Below are 22,910 nucleotides of genomic sequence, written 5' to 3' on the forward strand. Positions count from 1 at the left end.
CTAGCTGAAAAACTCAGCATGGACTTACACTCCTAGATTCTTGGAGACTACTCTCCTGACCTTTCAAAATTCACAAAGTAGGAACCTCCAGATTAACCTCCCTCACCTAGAATAGAAGATCAGATGGGGCGGCTAGGTGGCACAGTGGATAGAGCACTGGCCTTGGTGTCAGGAGTACCTGAGTTCAAATCCTGTCTCAGACACTTAATAATTACCTAGCTGTGTGGCTGTGGGCAAGCCACTTAACCCCATTGCCTTAAAAAATCTAAAAAAGAAAAAAAAAGAACAGAAGATCAGAAAATAGAGTCAGGTAGAACAGTGAGGCAGTGAGGGCCATTTTCAAAGATCCACATGAACTCAGAGGGGAAAACACTCAGGTCCTTTCCCCTTACCATATTGTTTCTTATTAAATGTATCAGTGAAAGAGTCAAACCACCAGGGGGAAGCTGAAGAGAAAATGGTGGCATCTCTGGTTGGATTTGGGAACATTTGGGAACATCTCCAGAGCTAATCAAAGACCCTCCTATTCACCCCCATGGCTAGCCAAACAGAATCAGTCACAGAATATCCAATTCTAGGTGCCACATTTTAGAAAGGATATTAATGAGCTAGACCAGAGGAAGACAACCAAGATATTGAAGAAGCTGAACACTATGTCTTCTTAGTAACAGTTGGAATGTTACTTAAACATTCAGTAAACACCTACTATTCAATCCAATAAACATTTATTAAACATCTGCTGAATGCCAAACTCTATACTACTTTACAAATATTATTCCATTTGACTTATTTAGCCTAAAGAAAATAAGTTTAGTAAGGAACATAATTGAAGACTTCAAGTATTATCATGGGGAACAGGGGTTTGATTTGTTTTACTTGGCCTCAGAAGGTAGAACTAAGAACCTCAGAACTAAGAACAAAAGGGGGAAGTTTGAGAGAGGCAGATCTTGGCTTGATGTATGGGAAAGCTTACTCCCCACAAGAATGATCCTGAAGTTGAACAAGTTTCCTTAGGGAAGAGTAAATTCTTTGTCAATAGAGATCTTCAAGTGATGTCTCTGTACGACCACATACAGTCACAGAATCATAAATTTAGAAATGGAAGGGACATGAGGCTATCTAACCCAACCCTTATTTTACAGAGGAGAAATACAGGCTCAGAGAGAATAAGTGAATTTCCTAATGTTTATACAGGTAGCAAGTGGGAAAGAGGATTCAAACCAGAGCTGAGAGTTGGAATCTTCTGACTCCAAATCTGGCCTCTTTCTCACCATGCCATGTTGCCTGTAAGGTATGTTACCTAGAATAAAGACAAGTATGGTAGTCATTGATATCTTCTAACTTAGCTTTCCAATTCAAACTTTCTATTGACTCCATGTTGCCATGACACAGAAAAGTCTTCTGTGAAGGTGAATCTGTCAGTGGATACAGGATGAGACCAGTTTGGAGAGACCAGTTCCAGAATTTGATAAGTACAAATATTGTGAGAAATATGGTACAGAGAGTACCTTTTCAGTTAGGAGGCTTTGCAGAGAAGGTAGTAACTGACCTGAACTTTAAAGGAAAGGATTGAGATGGAACAGAGGGTGGGAAATGTGTGGCCCACTCTAAATAAGGAGAATAGATCTACTAAGGACAGGGACTGGCCCTATGATTCCACTGATAGAGAGAAATCCAAGATGAGGAGACTCCCTCTCCCAAAGCAGTTCAGCAGAGGCTTGGAGGTTACCTAGAGAATGCCAATATATGTCAGAGGCAGGATTTGAATTCAGGTCTTCATGACTCCAAGGTTAGTTCTCTATCTACTAGGCCTCTCATAGTATGGTGATGAGGGCAGAAGTTCTTAACCATTTTATATCATAGACCCCTTTGGCAGTTTGGTGAAAGTTATAGACCCTTCTCAGGAGAATGTTTTTAAATACATAAGATTAAAATACTTAATATTACAAAGAAAACCAATAATATTGAAATGCAGTTTATCTCTCTCTATAGCTGCCCTTCTATCAATCTAGCTACCTATCTCTCTATCTAAAACAAGTTCACAGGTCCTGGTTTAAGAATCTTGGGATTAGCAGGCAGCTAGGTGGCATAGAGGATAGAGAATCAGCTCTGGAGTCAGGAGGATCTGAGCTCAAATGCGACCTTAGATAATTAATAATTACCTAGCTGTGTGACCTTGAGCAAGTCACTTAACCCCATTGCCTTGGAAAAACACAACCAAATAAAAAAAGAAACTTGGTATTACACGTCTGGAGAGCAAAACATTAATGGTAAAAATGGAAATAGAAATTCAGGCATAGTTCAAAAATACCACTAAATTTAGAATCAGTAGACCTGTATGATCATTGGCAAGTCATTTAAGCTTTCTGATCCCCAATTTATTCAAAGGTAAAATGGAAAAAAAATTCTTCCATATCTCATGGCATAGGGCATTTGAGGCAAAGGAAGCTGGGTAACCAGAAATCTTTGTAGAAATATTAGTTCAGAAATATTCATTACCCTAACAAGAAATATTAACTCCTCTACCTTCTATCAGAATTAAGAGAGAAAAAGCAACATTCTTTCATAGCTTCTCTGCTTGAAAATGAGTTTCCTAGAAAATGTATATTAAAAGGAGCTGGGAGAGATACAGACAACTGCTTGGGGCCTAATTGACAAGTGCTAAATATCAGGAACTGTCACCATATTGGGGCAGTTAGGGACAGGCCAGATCCTTAAGCCCAGCAATGTGTGACTGTGTCTGTACTAATATAATTCCAACCAAAGTTACATTATGTTGGGACCAGGGACTAACGCTTCAATTATAAACCTCTTTCCCTGGCAGTGCAATCCATGATTATTCATCCTATGATCTTGGGGAGGTCACTCTTCCTTTAAGCTTCAGTTTATTCATCTGTAAAGACACTTAAATCAGATATTGGATCTGCTACTGACTCATCATATGATCAATCTTAACCTTTTATGATCTCTTGAGGGTCCTCATTTGTACAAGGAAGGAGACTGAATTGTCTTTAGTATCTCTTCCAGGTCTACTATTCAATGAAAACGAGGATAATAAAACCTGCCCTGCCTTTCACACAGGAAAAATGTGTCTTGTTACCATAACAAAAAACTGACAATATGATAACATTTTTAGCTTTACAAAATGCTTTACAGGTATCATCTCATCTGAATTTCACTTTAACCCTGTGAGGTAGGTAGGATAAATATGTTTATCCCTATCCTGTATGTAATATTAAAGACTCAATGCTCCAAGTCTGGGGAGGAAGGAAAAGGTGATGATGGAAGGACGGGTAGTTTGAGATGTAGTCAGAGATGTTGGAAAGAAGTGAGATCCTTGTCTATTGGCTTCCAGTTTTGAGAGAAAAGATAAGCTGTTCCAGATTCTCTTTGGGGAGATAAGATATATAGGGTGTAAATATACATATATACATACATACATACATATATATATACAAATATATAATGTATCTATAACTGTATATACACATATATGCATATACATGAACATACGTTTACATGTGTTCATTTACATAATGTACACACATATATAAAAAATTATATAGTACTTAGATAAATGCTAAGTGCTTTATAATTATAGCTCATTTGTATTCATAGTAACCCTGGGAGGTAGATGCTATTATTATTCCCATTTTTTAGATGAGGAAGCACTCTGGGAATAAGAACATGATCAAGAAGCTAGCACCTCTACAAGCTGTTTTCTTTACAAGATAATCCTTTCCCTTCCCCAGTCTTTCCCTGAAGGGAATCTGGAACCTTTTGTTTTCTTTCTCAAAGCTGGAAGTCCCAAACTCTCAAACAGGGTGGAACATTGAGTCATATCAATTTCCACCAAAGAGGAAAGTCTAATGCAATTGAACTTAGAGCCAAAGATTACAGACCGATAAGAAAACTGAGTCTCAGAGAGACTTGTCCTTATTCACATGCTAGTGAAAATGCAATCTAGGGTCAATGCTTCCATTCTAATGAAAATCACTTCCTCTCTGCCAGTGTCATATTCTTGAAATAAGAAGATAATAATAATAATAATTGTCCTGTTTCCTTCACAAGGCTGTTTTGAGAATCAAATAGTGGTTTGTGGAAAGTGCTTTAAAAATATAAAATTTTTAAGAAATGTCTATATAATTTCTCTGAGTTTCAATTGCACTGAATTCCAGAATGCTGGTGCCTCATAGGAGCTAAGAAGTGTCTAGTTTAAACCTTTCATTTCACAGACCAGGTCCCATGCCTAGAGAAGGGAGGTGAGTGGCCCAAAGTCACCCTACTTATAAATGACAAGAACCAGTTTTCTGACTCTGAAATTCCATACTGTTTTCATTCTATCCATCTGATTTTCCTCTTTTGTCTTCTAGCTCTAAGTCCTTGTTGGTAAAATGGGGCTCATGTACTTTTCAATTAATCCCTACCTCATTGTACTGTTATGAAGAAAAAGGTTTGTTATTCTCAAATGAGGACTTGTATAATTATAACTAAAGGAGAAAGACTGGGGGGGGGGGGGGCACAGACATTTTTGGTTTTTATTTATTTATTTTTTAATGAGGGGGAAATGGAAGCTCAGCAGTTCCAGGATCCCAATTAGATGCCTTCATTGGGTTCTCTGTGAGCTACAGAAAAACAAATGGCATCACTCAGACCATCTGATGCCAGGCAGGCAGCCTTGCAAGGACTTGGATCTGTCATGGATACACCCTCCCATGCAGGGGAGATTGTCAAGAGGCATTGGAGACAGGCCAGTCCCCAAGTCAGCTTCCTATAGACAGCTTGTTGAGTTTCCAAAAGGTGCTGAATGGCCTATTGACTCTCCACAGGGCTATTCCCCAAGAAACTTTGGCCAAGAGATGGGCTGCCAAGACAGCTGGGGGCCTGGGGTTATAGATTTGGGGCCTAGGAAAGGGAAGCTGCAGGCTTAACTCTGTAGGAATTATACCTAAGAGTCCGGTTTCTAGAGCTGAAAAGATACTTACAGATTCTCTAGTCCCATCTCCAAATTTTATAGAAAAAAAACTGAGGTGCAGAGAGGGAAATTATTTGTCTTGATTTGTATAACTCGTAAGTGGTAGACTGAACTTGACCCTAGACTTTCTGAAACCAGTTCCAATCTCTTGCCAATTTTCTTTGCTGCCTCTCTTAGAATTCACTGGTTACATGGACAGATGATAACTAACAAGACCACACTTGGCCAATGAAGAAAAACCAGAAAGATATGGAAATAGTGAAGATGTTATATGAGTATTTCATCAAGGAAAAGAAGATATTTAGTCTGGAAAAGAGTTACTGGAGATATGAAGGCCTGTCATAGGGGAAAAGGATTATGCTGCTTGGGAATAAGGAAAAAATATCTAACAACTAGAGCTATCTCAAAGTGCAATTAAATGCCTTAATGTAAAGGGTATAAGTTGCTTTATATCACATGCTCAACTTGAGGTTGAATCCTTTTATTCTTGGTTTTTTGCAGAGAATTACTTAAGGTAGGAGTTAGATTAGATTCTTTCTCTCTGAGGCCCTAACCTGTTCAATTCAATTCAAATCAAGTTAGAAGTCAAAGGGTTAAAGAGCACTGCATTTAGTTTCAGTAGATTTGAGTATGAATCCTAAACTCAGTTATATATTACTTGCATAATTTTGTACAAACTTAGTAAACTTGCTGGTCCCCAATTCCCCCATCTTTGAAATACAGTTGATAGATTATTTTTATTCAATTGTTTTCAGTCATTAGTAAAGATATTGTTCTGGTTTGCAATTCCTTCTTCATCTCATTTTATACATAAAGAAACTGAAGCAAACAAGATTAAGTGGTTTGCCCAAGGACACAGACACCTAGACTGGATTTGAATTCATCTTTCTAACTCCAGGGCCTACACTCTATCCAACTAGCTACTCTAGCCAGTGGATTAGAAGATATCTAAGACATCTTCCACTTCTAAATTTTATGATACACTGAACAAGGCCTTGTGCCTCATAATGTGGATTTAAAGATGGAAAATGACATATATAAGACTATAGTTTTATATTTCTATATCTATATATATGTATGTATACATACATATATATATATGGCTATAGCCTACAAGAAACTAAAAATAACTTCAGTCAAACTCCAACATTTGCATGTTTAACTTTGAAGACTTCAAGTATTGGTGTGATTTTTATTAGTAACTATTTTCTCTTTCGTATTGTCAATCTTGTGTGCAATAGAGGAAAAAAGTAAGAGATAATATGTACGTAAGTTTGTTGAGCATCTGATCTTGCTTCATGAGTCTTGTTTACACTATCAATGTAGAGTAAAGTGGTCCCTATACATTTGTTGATTGCTTTCATTGTTTAATATATGGTACAATGCCCTCACATTACATACTACATGGCATAGTGAAAGATAAGATTCAGATTTAAAAGTTTTAACTTTAAGAATTTTACTTACTGTATCTGTGGATTTCATGTGTTATAGAAAGTGGATAATTTCTAAAATCAATTTTTTAAAAAAATTGAAATATTAAAATAAATGATCACTGAATTCGAAGGCATTACTAGCGAGAAAAAAAGTTCTGCGTGTTACCAGTTTTATTTTATGTACTCCATTTTATGAGTTATTTCATTATTAATGTGTTAGGAAAAGTGTATATTATCAGAATTAATGTTTTGTTATTAAGAATTATGTTCATAAGAGTGTATTTTCAGCAATCTTTAGCAAAAAGTTACAGTTTTTGGTGGTCCCAGAAATCTAAGCCTCAATTATTTATAGCTTCAATAAATCGACTCACATATTTTTACTTTAATGCTGTTCTCCAAGAATGTTACTCTCCCAAAAGTTGAATATTGAAGGTATGATATATGGTAGAATATGGTGAAAGTATGAGAGAGATCCAAATGAAATACATTAGGAAAATTTGGGAATTTCACTTTTAACTGTACATGGGTAAATCAGGAAAGATCTTCATTCAAGGAGTGGTGCCTAAATCAAACATTTAGCGACGTAGCCACATAGAGGCAGAGAAGGGGAAGAAAAAGGAACAGTGAGGATCTCGTGTGTGTGTGTATGTGTGTGTGTGTGTGTGTGTGTGTGTGTGTGTGTGTGTGTGTACAACTTAAGGAGTATGGAAGGAAGAAGGATGAAAGAAGGTTGGAAAAGGAATTTGGAGCTAGATTGCAGAAGGGCTTAACCACCTGGCTAACAATTTTTTGTTTCTTATCCTAAAGGCAATAGGAAGCCATTGAAAACTTTGGAGCAAGAGAGCAACATGGTCAGACCTGTTCATTAGGAAGTTTATTTTGGCAGCTCTCTGAAGTCTAGATTGGAGAGAATAGAGTATGAGAGAGCAGAGAGATGAGTTAGGAGGTTTTTAAGTAGTCAATCAGTCAACTAAGTATCTATTTAATTAATTCAAGCATTTTGTGGGTAAGAGCACTGGACTTAAGAGTCAGCAGCACCTAAGTTCAAATGTAACCTGAGATACTCACTATATAGGTGACTCTGAGGGTCAAATCATTTAAACTCTGTCAGTTTCAGCTTCTTCATCTGTAAAATGAAGATTAGAGTACACCTTTCTTATAGGGCTGTTGTAAGGATCAAATAAGATTACATACATATGTATATAAAAGTTTTCAAATCTTAAAACAGTATATACTATAAAAACTAGCCAACCTGAACATATATATATATAAATTTGGATAAAAGTGTTCAAACTTTAAAATAGTATACTATAAAAACCAGCTATTATTATTAATAATAGTAAAAATAATGCTCATAAGATGATCCCAAAGCTATGGTAGCTTGAACTAGGGTGATAGCAGTCAGAGTGGATATGAGGAAATAGCTGTAAAATTAGCAGGATTGACAATTTATTGGATTGGAGAGGTGGGGGAGAAATAGGACATTAATAGCTGAGATTTTGAAGGTAAAATTGTGCAAATATACTATGGTTACCTAAATGGGCCTCTATTTGCCACCCTAGTAGATTAGGCTTCTGTTATGTAATGGAAAGAACAATGGATTTGAAATAAAGAATTTGGTATTGTATCCTCATTCCCTTACCAGCTCTGTATTCTTGGCCAAGTTACTTAACTTTTCCAAACCTATTTATTCGTCTGCAACATGACCATAATAGTAGCTGCAATACTTCTCTTGCAGGGTTTTTGTAAGAATGGAAAGAGATAAGCAATGGAAAGTGCTTTGCAAAACATATACTACTATATAAATATGAGCCACATATTGCTACTATTTTTTTTTAGTCAAATGCCCAGAAAAACTGGATAGCCAATACATTCCCAACAAGTCAGGTGGGGCCTTGAGTCTTGAGAAGCCTATTAATGATTCAGAAGTTGCCCTTGCTGGGGAAACTAGGTGTCTGATCTCAGACTATAATATAGCACCTTAGGATAGTGCCAGACATATAGTAGGCATTTAGTAAATGTTCATTGAATTGAATTAAGGTTACAGGTGCTTCAATTGTATTGCAAAATGGGAAGATAGTCCAGGATTATTGAAATAAGATAATTTATCCCAGAGAGAATTCTGATGGCAGTCTAAAAGATGATATAGGCACAATCACTTTAGGGTCAATCAGTTCTGAGTTTGAAATCAGAAGACATGGGTTCAAATTCTGGGCTCTGTCATTTAACTACCCCATGACCTTGAACAAGGTATTTTACTTCTCAGAGTCTCAGTTTTCCCTTTTGTAAAATGGAAGGGTCATATCAGATGATTTCTAAGGGCTTTGGTTTGCTTTTTTTCAGCTCTACAAGAATTAATCTGCTAGAGGTTGATGTTTCAGAAAGCTCTGGAAAAGAAATTTGGGACAGAAAAATCCAGCTGGTATTTCTAGGATGTTTCACATAACAAAGTTATTTTGTCAGGAAAGCTGCAAGAACATATGATATCTTTGGGGTTAAAAAATTCTGACATTTTTTAGAAGTGTGGCAAATATTTCTGATGATTTGTTGTTGACTGATAAGACTTGCTTCTCTGGTATCTTCAGGAAATATCAATGGATTCAAAGTCAACAACAAATCAGATAAGCACGTGAGGGGCTTTGTTAAAAAAAATAGAAAGAGAAGGCACAGATTTCTTAGTGAATTATCCCTCCAGAATTCTCCCCAACCCTAACACATAGGATGAATAAGGACCAATTACCTTCATGATCAAGGTATTCTATGGGTCCACACTCCTAAAACTGAAGTACTTTAATAGTCAGTTGGTAGACATAGTTGTCTCAAAGTAAAGGCATCTATCTAGATAGCATCATAAAAATAGTAGCCACAGAAACACTCTCCTCACAAACCTTGGATACCCTCTTCCACAGCTACATACAGCATCAGTGGGAAGACTTGTTATATTCTTAAAGTACATTAGTAGACAGAGAACTTACAGCTACTATGAAGCTAAGGTTCTGAAAACACTTGTCATACATTGTTTTCATTTGATCTCCACAGATGAGCTAACAGAATCTCAGAAAGATTAGATGACTTTCTCAGGTTATACAACTCATAAATGTTGGAGACAATATTCCCATTTAGCTCTCTCCTGTCTTTTAGCTCAGTATTCTTTCCATTGCACACCTTTGCCCCCATTTCTATCTAGTCTGGGACTTGACCAGATGAGAAAATTGTAGTCCAAAGAAATTAAATGACCTGTCTAAAATGACACAGATCTTTTCACTCCAAATTCTCCCCCCCATTACACTATGTCTAAAGGATGTTCTTTCCATTTTAAGCAGATTGAATCTACTGCAACATTTCCAGGTTGTATAATTATTCACCGAAGTGCAGTGAAAATATTATAGAAGATGGCTGTTGGTCTTCATAAGTTACTGTGACTCATTGATCTTATTATTCAGTGACCAACCTTTGGGAGATATCATTCCTTACACTTAGACTAGTCTCTTATCAATTCCATCTAAAGTACTTTAGGAGAAGGGAGCTGTCACAACTTTCTCTCAAAGCTTTGGACAACTCAGACTCTACTCACCTCCATGTTAGAGTGAGGCATTAGAGGAAGACATTAAGAACACAGGAAATTAAGAGTAAGAGCTAAAACCATATAATGTCTTCTAAGTCTAGAGTTAAGAAGATTCAAGTTCAAATCCCATCTCAGACACTAACTGTATGACCCTCAACAAATCACTTAACCTCTGTTAACTAGAGATAATAAAAACACTCATCTCCCTGGATTGTAGTGAGAAGCAAAGGAGAAAATATTTCATAAAGCATTTAGCACACAGTCATATCCAAAAGTAGGTACAATGTGCATGTTACCTATTTTTGTAGTTGTCGTTGACTGTTGTTGCTAGCTGTTATTGCCGTTATTCAGAACTGGGAAGATCCTGAAGACATAGAAGCTAAGTGTTTGGTCTTTGTTTTCCTATGACTCTGCTTCTGTAAAATGGGAAGAAAACCCTGCCTTGCCTTGCCTCCTTCAAAGGCTTATTTTGGGAATCAAATAGTTTGTGCATTGTAAAATACATTGTGATAATAAATACCTGTCATTATCCTTATTAAATGTGGAGCTGCTGCAACTGTCTTTAGCCTGAGGATTGGCCAGAAGGGAATAGACAGGCTGAGGCAGAGACAGCCCAATAAACAGTGTGGTTGGTTGTAGGGAAGGAGCCACTGAGACCCTCCCATCCCCTTCTCCACCCTCTCAGGCTTCTGTCCCCATTGGGAGCTAACTGTGTCAACAGCATACTCTGCCAGCTTCGGGCATGTCTCTGTAAAACCTATTGGCAACTTCCATTACTGTTTCCTGGCTTTTGTCCCTTGGAGAATATTTGAATGCAAAGGGGAGGTGTGGCCAGGAACACTGAAAGAGACACTGCCAACCTTCATGGGTTCTTGCCCTACAGCTCTTATTGAATGTCCCTGTGTGCCCAAGTATTTTACCAGTTACCCACTATCAGACGAAATGGAGTCTAGAACACCAACTTCAAAGTTTAAACATTCTAGCAAGGGAAGATAAAATTGCTTTTTGAGGGGTGGTCTGAATGATCCTAAACTGGGACTCAGAAGACCTGGGTTCTAATTTTACCTCTACCATTAACCCCACAAATGTCCCTGGATAAATCACTTAACTTCTCTGGGAAAGTCATTTCCTACCTCTGTCAAAATGAGGAACTTCAATGTAGAACATAGAACACAAAATAGGCCAATTAGAAGAAATAGGGATTGAAATAATAGGGTATTGAACAATATTAGAATTGGAATAGCAACAGGAATAATAAAAATGATTTGGACAAAATAAGTTTAGATTTCTTTATCAGTGGCAAAGCACTAATTTATACAGAATTTCTTCTTCAATTGTTTAGCCTGTAGAGCAGACATTAGTTGAAATTCTACTTTAACATGAGAAGTAAAGGTTTTTTTCATCATGCCAATGCCCAAACCAAGAATATGTTACAATAACATAATTATTGAATTATAACCAAAGCTCACTATATAACATTGCAAAATGCTTCTATGACATCATTTGACAACTGCCTATTCATAACATTTTAACATTGTTCCTGTGGTACTAGTAACAATACTAGATCATATTTCTATTGTGGTTTAAAGGTTACAAAGTACCTTCCCTGCAATTATGTTGCAAAGTAGAAAATATTGTTGTTTCCATTTTACAGATGAGAAAATTGAAGTTTATAGAAGTTAAGCACTTTGCTTCAAGCTTACCCACCTAGTAAGTCAGAACTCAGTTATTCTGACTATAAGACTGTTACCATTTTCATTATACTGTGATGCTCCCCAAATATTGTTTAATTTGCATCACAATTTTAGACTCAGTCAGTCTAATCAGTGAAGTATGCTTCTATGCTCTCTATACCTGGATATCACTGATGGAGGAAACTCTTCAAATGGAGTTTCCCTTTCCCCCAATACAGATCAACAATTCATGTATAAAATCTTAGAGAGTTGGGAGATTGACATGTTAAATTCCTATGGAAACAGTTTTCATGTGTCAAAATCAGGTCTCAATGAACTCAGTACTGGCTCTCTAGTGCCTATGCCTCCATATAAGACATTTACAGTAAAAAATTAGCCAACAGAACAAGAAAGTATTTCTCTAGTACTCAAAAGGGTACAAAAGACAATAAGGACTATTGGATGAGTAAAAAGGGGAAATTGTGGTCTCAGAAAGTAGTTAAATTTGATCTAGGTCTCGAAGAACAGACAAAGGGAATCAGATAGTTTTAGAGTAAGAAGGAAGACCATCTGGACTAACATTTCACTTTATGAACGACCTGTGTGTGGTTTCTCTGCCAATAGATCTTGCAGCCTCTTTAGGAGTACTCTCAGACAGAAGCCACTCAGACAGAAGCCTCACTACTACCTGTCCTTTCCATTCTTCATATTAAGCTAGCCTTAGTCAACTAGTAAATCCATTCTCTGACCTCTTCTCTACCCAAACTTCCCAGATCCTTTTTGCTCCTAGTTATTCTCAAGGGCCTTAATCCTTTTCCCCTATGAAAGTCATTCAAAATGGAAGAAAGGAATTTTAGGTGAGGAGAAGCAGAGAAAATTTGGGGCCTAGTATATTTATCTTCAGGATTCTCAAATATACTATTCTTGCTTCTCTTTAATATCAAAGGAATTTTTCTAGCTATCATTATAGTGTCTAAAAGTGTTCCTTTGCCACCACTGTTAAAGGGGAAATATAATCTTTATCTGATTCCAGCATTTTCATAATTAAAGAATAAGAGTCTTGTTGAATAAGTCTTCTCATTAGCAGCAACTTAGTTTGCATAGGTTAAACAGCACACACACACACACACACACACACACACACACACATGAACACACACAGAGACTCTCCCCAAGTCAAAACACTCCATGCATTTCCAATAAATTATGATAGGTCAGACTTTATAGTGCAAAAAACTCTGGAAAATCAGGAAAACTGGGTTCTAGTCCTCTATCTGCTAATGATTTGTGGTGTGACCTTGGGCAAAACATATAACCTCTCTGAGACCTTGGGTTCCCAATCTTTAAAATAAGAATAGTAAACTTGAAAACTTCTATCCCTATTCTATGTTCTAGGTGCCCTCCCATGTGAACATTCCATATTATAAGTGCTGTAGTATATTTCACTTCTAAGACTTTGTATTCCATGTTATAACATTTTATATCCAGCCCCAGCATTCATATGAACTTTGACAGCAACAATTAAAATAATTTGATAAACAGTGTAGTGTAATGGAGAGTAGAGCTGGTTTTGGAACCAGTAAGATCCAAGATCAAGTCCTGACTGTTTCACCCTGGGCAAGTCACTTAGTATGTCTAAGTCACAAGTATGCCTAATACTCTGCTTCAGAGAATGTTCTGCTCAATATTAGAAGAGAGAATTATTTATCAGGAATTCTGTACACAGATAAAATCCTGTCTTACTTTTAAATCCATTTATAACCCAGTTCTCTTTTACTATTCCAATCTTCTTACACCTTACACTCCTTGGTGTACTCTACAGTCCAGTAAAACACATTCCTCACACATGAGACATTCATTTCCTGACTTCAAGCATCTTCACTGATTGTCATTCTTGGAATTCTCTTCTTCCTCACATCTACCTCTCAGCTTCCCTGATTTCCTTCATATCCCACCTACAAGAAGCTTTTCCCAGTTTCCCTTAATGTTAATGTTTTCCCTCTCTTGGTTATCCCCAAATAATTTAACCCGTAAATAGCTTGTTTCAATATTGTTAGTATACTGTCTCCCCATTAGTCTATGACCTCCTTGAGATCAGGGACTGTCTTTCTTTGTATTCTAGTGCTTAGCCCAAGCTTAGTACATAATTGGCATGAAACAAATGCTTATTGACTTCTTGTTGTTGACTTGAAATCATAGATCCAATAATAATATTAATAATAGCATGAAGATGTTTCACACATCTATAGTCCTTTCATGTCACAAAATACTTTCCTGGATAGAGTGCTGAACTTGGAGCCAGAAAGAGCAAGATTTAAATCCTGCCTTTACTTGACTTCTCTAAACAAGTTTCTGCATTTGTAAAATGAGGACTAAATAGATTTCTTCTAAAGTCCTTTCAATTTCCAAATCCATGATCCTAGTTTCCTCACACCAGCCTTGTGAAGTGGGGCAGGTAATAAAAGTTTTATTGTCTTCATTCTTTAGATAAGAAACCAAAACCAAGAAAATAAGTTAGCCATGGTGACCCAGCTACCTCCTAGTCTTCTGACTCCAGGTCCAGTACTCTTTCCACTAAGACTTAGAAGTGTAGCTTAGTAGTCATGTCAACTCTCTTTATGGGAGAGCATCTGAGGTGGGGAGTAGCGGTGGTGGTGGTGGTGGTGAACCACAAATGTTTGTTTGCCCAAGAGAGAACCCACTGAGATGGCAGCAGGAGTAATTTAGTTTGGGAATGAAGGAGGCTTTTTGATGCAGCTGGTTGCAGGATGCTTGGGCACATTATCAAGAAGTCTACAGGATCTCTTGCTCATAAAGTTTAAAGAAAATAGATGAAAATCTTTCAGGGACAGTTTCCTATAACAACAACAACTAGTATTTATGAAACTCTTTAAGATTTGCAAAGCACTTAACCAACTTTAGCACTTTTTATTCTCACTGAGACCTTAGAGGGTAGGTGCTATTGTTATGCTTATTTTACATTTAAGAAAACTAAGCTTAAGTAATTTGTTCAAAGTCACAAAGCTAGGAAAAATGAGAGGCAGGATCTGAACTCAGTTCTTCTTGACTCCAGGACTATCACTCTATCACCTATCTGCCCAATAGCCTATTTTCCTATAACTAGGGAATCAAATCTCAGGATAATAATAGCTCCTGTTCACATAGTATTTTCTAGTCACAAATTACTTTATATGTATTATCTCATTTATTCCTCACAATTTCCCCTGAGAAGAAAAATAATCATTCACCTTTCTAAAGTCATTTCCCTTCTTCTGAGCATCATTTTCCTCATAGTCAAAATGGATGTAATAATCCTTGTACTATGTAAGAATGTTTTAAAAAAGAAAAATTTTTAAACAGTAGAGTCTATAGAAATGAGAGTCATTATTATTCTACTAACATGTCCCTCTGATGCTTTTTCTTGGCATGGAAATGTCTCTAATCTCTAAAAGACTTGCCCAAGAGAACTCAAATTCCAGTAGGACATTCTTCTACTAAGCTGGAAATCTTCAAATATATAAGTGGCAACAGAGAAACCCATAACCTGAGATTTGGCCACCAGGCAAGAATGTTCTCAGCAACATATTAAGGACAGTGTGATATGGGGGAAGGAGCTCTCATTCTTGAGTTGGAGGGTCTAGGTTCCAATCCCACTCTTCATACTTAGAAGCTTTGTCACCATGGACAAATCACTCAGCTTCTTGGATGTCAGTTTATCTATAATATGAGGATGTAGGGCTAGAAGATTCCAAGGTCTCTTCCATTTCAAAAGTTGTGGTCCTCTGATCACCTACAGTGATGAGGAGGAACTCTGCTCTACTCAAGGAGGAAATAACCCACCAATGGCATCTTTACAAAACTGAATTTGTAAAAATCTAAAACCTCAGAGCTTGGAGGGTCTTAGGCTTCAACTTGTTCAAGCAAAAGCCTTCTAAGAATTCCTGAAAAGTGGTCAGTCAGCCTCTACTGGAAGACAATCACTGCCTCCTGTAGCATACCATTCCACTTTTGGTTCGATCTGATTGTTAAGAAGTTTTCCCTTGTATTGACTCAAAACCTCTACAACTTCTATCTGTTTGCTTTTAGTTCTCTCCCTTGGAATCAGGAAGAATGATTCTAATCCTAGATGTGTAAACTTGGCCAAGTCACTTTCCCTCTTAACCTCAGTTTCCTATTCTGTAAAATGAAGAGATTGAGCTAGAAAAATTCCAAAAGTCCTTTTTCATTCTGACATCCTATGATTCTATTCTTGAATTTTCTCTGTTCTACTTAGGGACAGTTCTGTTTGGAAGTTTTCCCTTATATGGAGGCAAATTCTGCCTCCTTGCAACTTCCTTCCATTGGTTCTAGTTTTTCTAAGCATAATGCAGAACATTTATTATTATTATTATCATTATCATCATCATTATTATTAGCAAACAGTAGCTGCAGAGTTGTTTGACTCTAAGGTCACTGCAGAGTTGACTGAAGTTTAAATCCATCGATCTAATATGACAAATATGATAAGCAGAAAGAAGGCCAAGGGTGTTGAGAAAGAGAAGGAGACACACGCACACACACACACACACACACACACATACACAGAGAGAGAGAGAGAGAGAGAGAGAGAGAGAGAGAGAGAGAGAGAGAGAGAGGCATGTGCTGTCTTCTTGAGCTACGCAGCTGCTTCACATCATACTGGCCCAACTCCAAAGCTTCTTGCAATACAACATAGCCAAAAAATACAAGTCTCTCAAATCAAGAAAGTTGCCTCTAGGATCATATTTTCCAGTAGACATGATGGGGGGGGGGGAGGCGGGGGTTTAGCAAAAAACAACCTCTTTGGTTAGTCAGGGCAATCTAAAGCTAGGAAACAGTTTTCATTTCATAGGAACTTAGACATAGATCACTTCTAAGTGTTTGTGGAGCAAGTGATAAGCAGGATGTCTCTGTATAGGGAAGGGCAAACAACACAATCCCAACCAGAGCTATCCTCCCTCTCCCATGGGGCATCTAGGCAAAGAGAATAAAGTTGGTTAAGGAAAGACCTCTGAGTTTTAGAGAGAAATCTCCCAGTTGGTTTTGTCTTTGTGATGAAAGATTCTAATCCTGTTCCTTACCTTCTACCACTTCCCATTCTTAAACTTACATGGCAAGATGTTGAGATGACTAATATCATAAAATCGTGGAACATTAGAGGTGGGATGAACCTTAGAACCAAATATTCAAAAAAAAAGATTCTTTTTTATATCTTTGTTTTTGTCACCTAGATTTCCCATTTCCCCAGAGGTTCATTTCTTATAGCAAAGAATTTTAAAAATAATAAAAATAAACAAAGGAAAGAGGGAATGGTAGTTCAGTAAGACTATTTTTTTAAATCTTATATGCAATAGAACATAGAATATTAATAACTGGAAGAGATTTTAGAAAATGGATATAAAAGACTCAATGTGTCAGTGCATAGAGCTGAAAGGGATTTGAAAATATAGAACATTAGAGTGAAAGAAGTTTGAGAATATGAATGTTCAAGCTAAAAGGACTCTATATTATAGAATGTTAGAACCTAGAACATTATATTTTAGCAATGAAAACGGCCTTCAGAAAACATAGTGTCAGAAGTGGAAGGGAACTTATTCAATTCAACTCTTTCATTTTATTGATGAGAAATCAAAGGCCCCCAATTGATGAAGTGGCTTGTACACAAGTTATATTTAAAGTCATCTTACTCCAAATCCAGGACTTTGCTTGTGCCATTAATTTGCCCATTGACCTTCAACTAGTCAGTTTTTCTCAATGGTTTTTATTTTTCTCATCTATATAATGGAAGTGGAGGAAGAGGTTGGATTAGATTATCTCAAAAGGCCCTTCAATTCTAAGCTTCCTGATTCTAACAGGCAAAGCCCATACCGCTAAAAAGAATCTAATTCAAGTGATTTTTTTTTAAGAGTCATGTATTGTATACATGAATCAAGAGAGTTTGGTTCAAAGCCCAGAATTTTCATTCCATTTCTTTTTTTTAGCAAAAAAAATCTTATTTTTAATTTTTTTTGAATTTTACAATTTTCCCCCAATCTCGCTTCCCTTCCCACACCACTCCACAGAAGGCAGTCTGATAGTCTTTACATTGTTTCCATGCTATACAATGATCAAATTGAATGTGTTGATAGAGAAATCATATCCTTAAGGAAAAAAATAAAATATAAGAGATAGCAAAATTACATAAGAAGATAACTTTTTTAAAAAAATCAAAGGTTATAGTCTTTGGTCTTTATTTAAACTTCACAATTCTTTCTTTGGAGACAGATGGTATTCTCCATCACAGATACCCTAAAATTGTCCCTGATTGTTGCACTGATGAAATGAGCAAGTCCATTAAGATAGATCATCAGCCCCATGTTGCTGTTATTGATGTACAATGTTTTCTGGTTCTGCTCATCTTGCTCAGCATCAGTTCATGCAAATCCTCCCCAGCTTCTCTGAATTCCCATCCCTCTTGGTTTCTAATAAAACAATAGTGTTCCATAATGTACATATACCACAAATTGTTCGGCCATTCCCCAATTGATGGGCATTCATCAATTTCCAATTCTATGCTATCACATACAGGGCTGCTATGAATATTTTTGTACAAGTGATGTTTTTACCATTTTCATGATCTCTTCAGGATATAGACCCAGTAGTGGTATTGCTGGATCAAAGGATATCCACATTTTTATTACCCTTTGGGCATAATTTCGAGTCCATTTCTAAACAAACTGAGATATCTCTTCTTTTCATCAAGGTATTAAAACATACCCTCTGGTCATGCCTGAGATTCTACCCATAGCCATGTTATCAGAGAATTGAAAAAAAATCACCTTTTGGTGAGACCACACTGAAAATTATTAGAGATTTGTGATACTTTTTTCATTTATTTATTTATTTGTTTATATTGGTTGGCATTTATGATATCTTAAGTTTAGAGTTAGAAAGTCCTTTAGACATCATTTAGTCTAACTCCATTATTTTACAGCTGAGGAAACTAAAGCCCAGAGAGATTAAATGATTTGCCCAAGGTAACACAGATAGGAATGCTTTTGACTTTTCAATCCCAGATTCTTTCCTTAACCTTTATGACAGTGAATATTACATCAGAGAACATTTAACTAACACACTATACAAAGATAAAGGCCTTTTTTACCTGAGAATTGAATTGGTCAACATCCCAGAGACAAGGAAATACATAGTAAAATTAATCCTCCAACTCAAAGAAGCAAGAATCACTGAAAATCCTTCCTTCTAGCCCTAAGGGTCTGAAAATGGTTTTTTCAATAAATGAAGAATTCCTATTATGGTTGTGAAGTATCTAAAGAACATACTAATGAAAGTTTGGAGTCATAAGTCCTGGATTTGAAACTTGACTCTGACACTTAATAGCTGGGTAAAGGAGCAAATTTCCAATATTTCTGGACTTCAGTTTCCTCATTTGTAAAACAAAGAGGCTGAATTAGGTGATCTCTAAGGTCCTTTTCAATTTCAAAAAAAATTGCTGTAATGATATGATTTTAAATTCTTGGAAGTTCATCTAGTGTAATACAACTATTATTTAGTAGGTCATACCCAGCTAGAAAGCCTTTTAATTCAGATCCCAATGACTGATCCTGTATCAACTAAAGATCAACTTAATTACATGTGGAGAAGCTTATGACATTCATTCATTCATGTTATTTATTAAGCATTTGCTATGAGTCAGGTACTATGCTAAATGTTGGGAATGCAAATGCAAAGGGAAAAAAAGACTACCCTTGCCCTCAAGGGCCTTATATTCTAATGGGTGAAAATACACGATAAAACAAAAGCAGAAATGGTTGAAACCAGGGGATGAAGTCCTTTGACCAGAGAAGTTCTTGCAACCACTTTATTAAGGTCTGGAGAGGTTGTGGTCTACATTTACGAAAGAGATGATTGAGGAAAATCATGTCTGGAATGGAAAGTAGCAGAAAATTAGACAGCTGCTCAAATACATTAAAGATTCAAGTTAAAGTTTGTTGCTGCCTCCTATATTCACCAAGTTTGAGGATAAAATGTTTCTTCTATCAGTGCCTTCACTGATTAAATTTTCTACTTCAGATGTGGTATGCCTGGGAATTCCTAGGTTTAGAATTATGAGACCTGGACTCACGTTTTAGTTGTGTCTCTTGGCTTTGTAGCCTTTGTTAATATAGCAACTCTTTTTCATAGAATGTATTAACTGGGAGATAACTTTCTCATTTTCCAGATGGGAAAAATAAGATCTTGCCCATGTTCTTTTTGTCTTCATTTTAAAATGATGGGCAAAGAGACAGAGGAAGATGGAGAGAGGAAGGGAGTAAGGGGGGGAAGAGGAAAAGGAGAATAGAAAGAAGAAAGAAGAGTTAGATGAAAGAGGGACAAGAGAGGGAAAAAGGAATAGAGAGGCAGAATGACAAAGACAGTCAGGCAGAAAGAGTACAGAGAGAGAAAGAAGACAAAAATAGAATAGAAATAGAGAAAAGGCAGGAGAGAAAGAAAGGGAAAGGAAGATAGGGAAAAGGGGGTAGAGAGAGAGTAGAATGAAGGGAAAGAGCAAGAGTGAGAGAGAGGGAAAGAGAGACACGAAGGACAGGGTGAAAGATTCAGAAAAGGGAAATATCTAACCTCCCATCTAGTGTCAGAGACAAGATTCAAAAACCTCCTGATTCAAAATCCACCGAGCTTGCTGCTATACCCCATTAAATCCCTTTCTCTTTTATGGCCTCAGGTTCCACATGGGATTGGAATAGATGATCTCTAAGGTCTCTTTCAGCTCATATTTCTACAATTCTAGAGCCCCTAGGGATCCTTAAGCTTTGGGGGGGGGGGTCATGGATCCCTTTCGTCTAGATGAAATTTTCTGGACCCTTCTCAGAATAATATTTTGAGATGAATAAAATAAAATATATAGAATTATATAAGAAACAAATTTTATTAAACAAAAGTATAATTTTTTGCCATTCAAGTTCATAAGCCCCTTGAAATCTATCCAGAGACCCCCTTGGGAGTCCATGTAACCTAAATTAAGAACCTCTGTCCCAGAGGATCTCTATATGACCACTCTGGAAAGGATCAAAGAACTAGCGGTCTTGGCCAATCCCTGTTACTCTCTGAAATCTCATTGTTTCTTTCTGTTTTCCTTAGGGAGCCCAGACCATCCTGAGACAGTTGAAAGCTGAATAGGCTGCATTTTCTCCTACTTTCCTGGGACAGCAAGCATTGACCTTGGGGACTGCTGCCTCATGGTGCTGCCTGCCTCCAGGTCCATACCTTCAACAATGACTTCCTTTCTACCACTGGAAGAATGACAGAGGAGACTCAGGATCTGAAGGCAAAGGAGCAAGGAGCCATGAAAGGAGATAATATGGAAAGAATACAATGGGTCAAGAGTCAGGAGATGAGGGTGAACCAGGAAACTGCAAGCTGCTGCAGTCAGAGATCTCCAAACACCGAGGTCTCTAGGAAGAAGAGGGTTCATGCGGGCTTCCCTGGCCCACCTAACCCGAGGACAGTGACACAAAGCCTTAACAATCCAGGGATTTCATTTCTTTATTATTAACAAGATCATGGGAGTCAACTTGAACTGGCTTCCTAATGGGACTCAGGGGACAACAGGACCCAGATGGACTGTGTTGTCAAGTTTGAAAAAAAATAATAATCGCTTTAACATAAATGGAAGAAACATTGCAACAGCTTCACTTTGTACTTTGACATTTAATTCTCCGTCATGGTTCTTTCTCTTATCCTCTCCATAGCATTCTGACCCTCCCCTCCTCTTTTTTCGTTTTCTTTCTCTCTCTTTTCCTACTCCCTTTTCTTTCTTCCTCCCTTCCCTATTCACATCATCTTTTCCCCTCCTTCCTTCATTTTCTCTCTTCTTTCTTTTTTCCTGTCTCTTTTTTCTGTTGTTTCTGTATTCTCTCTCCTCTCCCTCCCTCTTTTTTTGTTCTCTCTCTCCACTTTCCTGTTTTTTCTTTCTGTTTTTTGTCCTCTATTTTTTCCTCTCTTATTCTCTCTCTCTCTCTCTTTCTCTGTCTGTCTGTCTCTCTCTCTCTTTGTCTCTCTCTCTCTCTCTCTCTCTCTCTGTCTGTCTGTCTGTCTGTCTCTCCCTTTCTCATCCTATATATCCATTTCCCTCCCTTAGAGCCACCATACTGCTCTAACAAAATGGGATAGGAGAATGAGGGGGGTAACGTAAATGTTTAGTTTTTCAACACTCCTATGAAGCATTGTGTGATTGCAGGTGTGCCCCTCCACCCCCACCCCCACCCCACCCCCCATTTAGGAAAAATTAATATTATGAAAAAACAAACTTTCAAAAGGATAGAAGAAAAAAGAGAAATAAACACACTAACAAAGGAGTCACATTCACCACAGGGTTCCTTTAAATAAGGCATTCCCCCAAATCACATTGCATAAGACATCTCAGAAAGGAAACAAGCAATCATTAAACACCTACTATTTGCCAGGGACTGTGTTAAACACTTTACAAATATTATCTCAGTTTATCCTTACAATAATCCTGGGAGGTAGGGGTTATTACTTTCCCCATTTCATCGTTGAGGAAATTGAGGGACATAGAGGTTAAGTGACTTGCCCAAGGTTGCACATCTAATAAGAATTAGAGACTGGATTTTATTTCAAGTTTTTCTGCATCTAAGTCCATGGCTTTATCTACTTCATGCACATTCCCCTTTCTGCTTGAAGACATGTCTATATCTTCCCCTTGGAGACATAGATCTTTCTCTACAGCCTGATGAAGCTTTGTCTGATGGAACTTGGGGAAAGCAGCTTCTAGGAGAAGAATCTTTTGAATTTATAATAAGGGAATACAGATCATAGCTTCTAGTTAGCATCTAGGTAGAAAAGTGGATCACTATCTCTACTGCAGGGAGACTGAAAGACTTGGATTTAAATCCAGATTCACATTTATTGTGTTACCCTGGCAAGTTACCTTACCTCTCATCTTCAGTTTTCTCATTTGTAACATGAGAAGAAACTGTCACTCACCATGCAAGCTTATTGCAAAGACCAACTGACATAACAGACGTAAAGCACTTTGCAAATCTAAATTGCTAGCTATGCATCTAATTCATAGAACTTTGGAACTAGTAGGAACTTTAGAACACAGAACAGAATGTAAAAGCCAGTCAGTACTTAGAACATAGACTAATTCACCTGGAATGCAAAAAACATAGCAAATGCCCGAGAGGTTTAATCTAATTCTACACTTTAATCTTGTAGATGAAAAAACT

The 22,910-nt window shown here is 37.2% G+C and overlaps 1 protein-coding gene across 2 annotated transcripts in view; it reads left to right on the plus strand.

Moving 5' to 3' along the window:
* Nucleotides 1–21,888, plus strand: part of ADRB2 (adrenoceptor beta 2) — a 116,702-nt gene extending 94,814 nt beyond the window's left edge. For both annotated transcript variants that reach the window (XR_012473737.1, XM_074212362.1), the window contains exon 2: nt 20,800–21,888. Coding sequence is in view for 1 of the 2 variants with exons in the window: in XM_074212362.1 (XP_074068463.1) it covers nt 20,800–20,834 (35 nt within the window). In the remaining variant the exon portion in view is untranslated. The remainder of the gene's footprint in view (nt 1–20,799) is intronic.
* The last annotated feature ends 1,022 nt before the right edge of the window (nt 21,889–22,910 follow it).

The sequence above is a fragment of the Macrotis lagotis genome, chromosome 1, assembly GCF_037893015.1.
Source record: "Macrotis lagotis isolate mMagLag1 chromosome 1, bilby.v1.9.chrom.fasta, whole genome shotgun sequence".
NCBI lineage: Eukaryota > Metazoa > Chordata > Mammalia > Peramelemorphia > Peramelidae > Macrotis > Macrotis lagotis.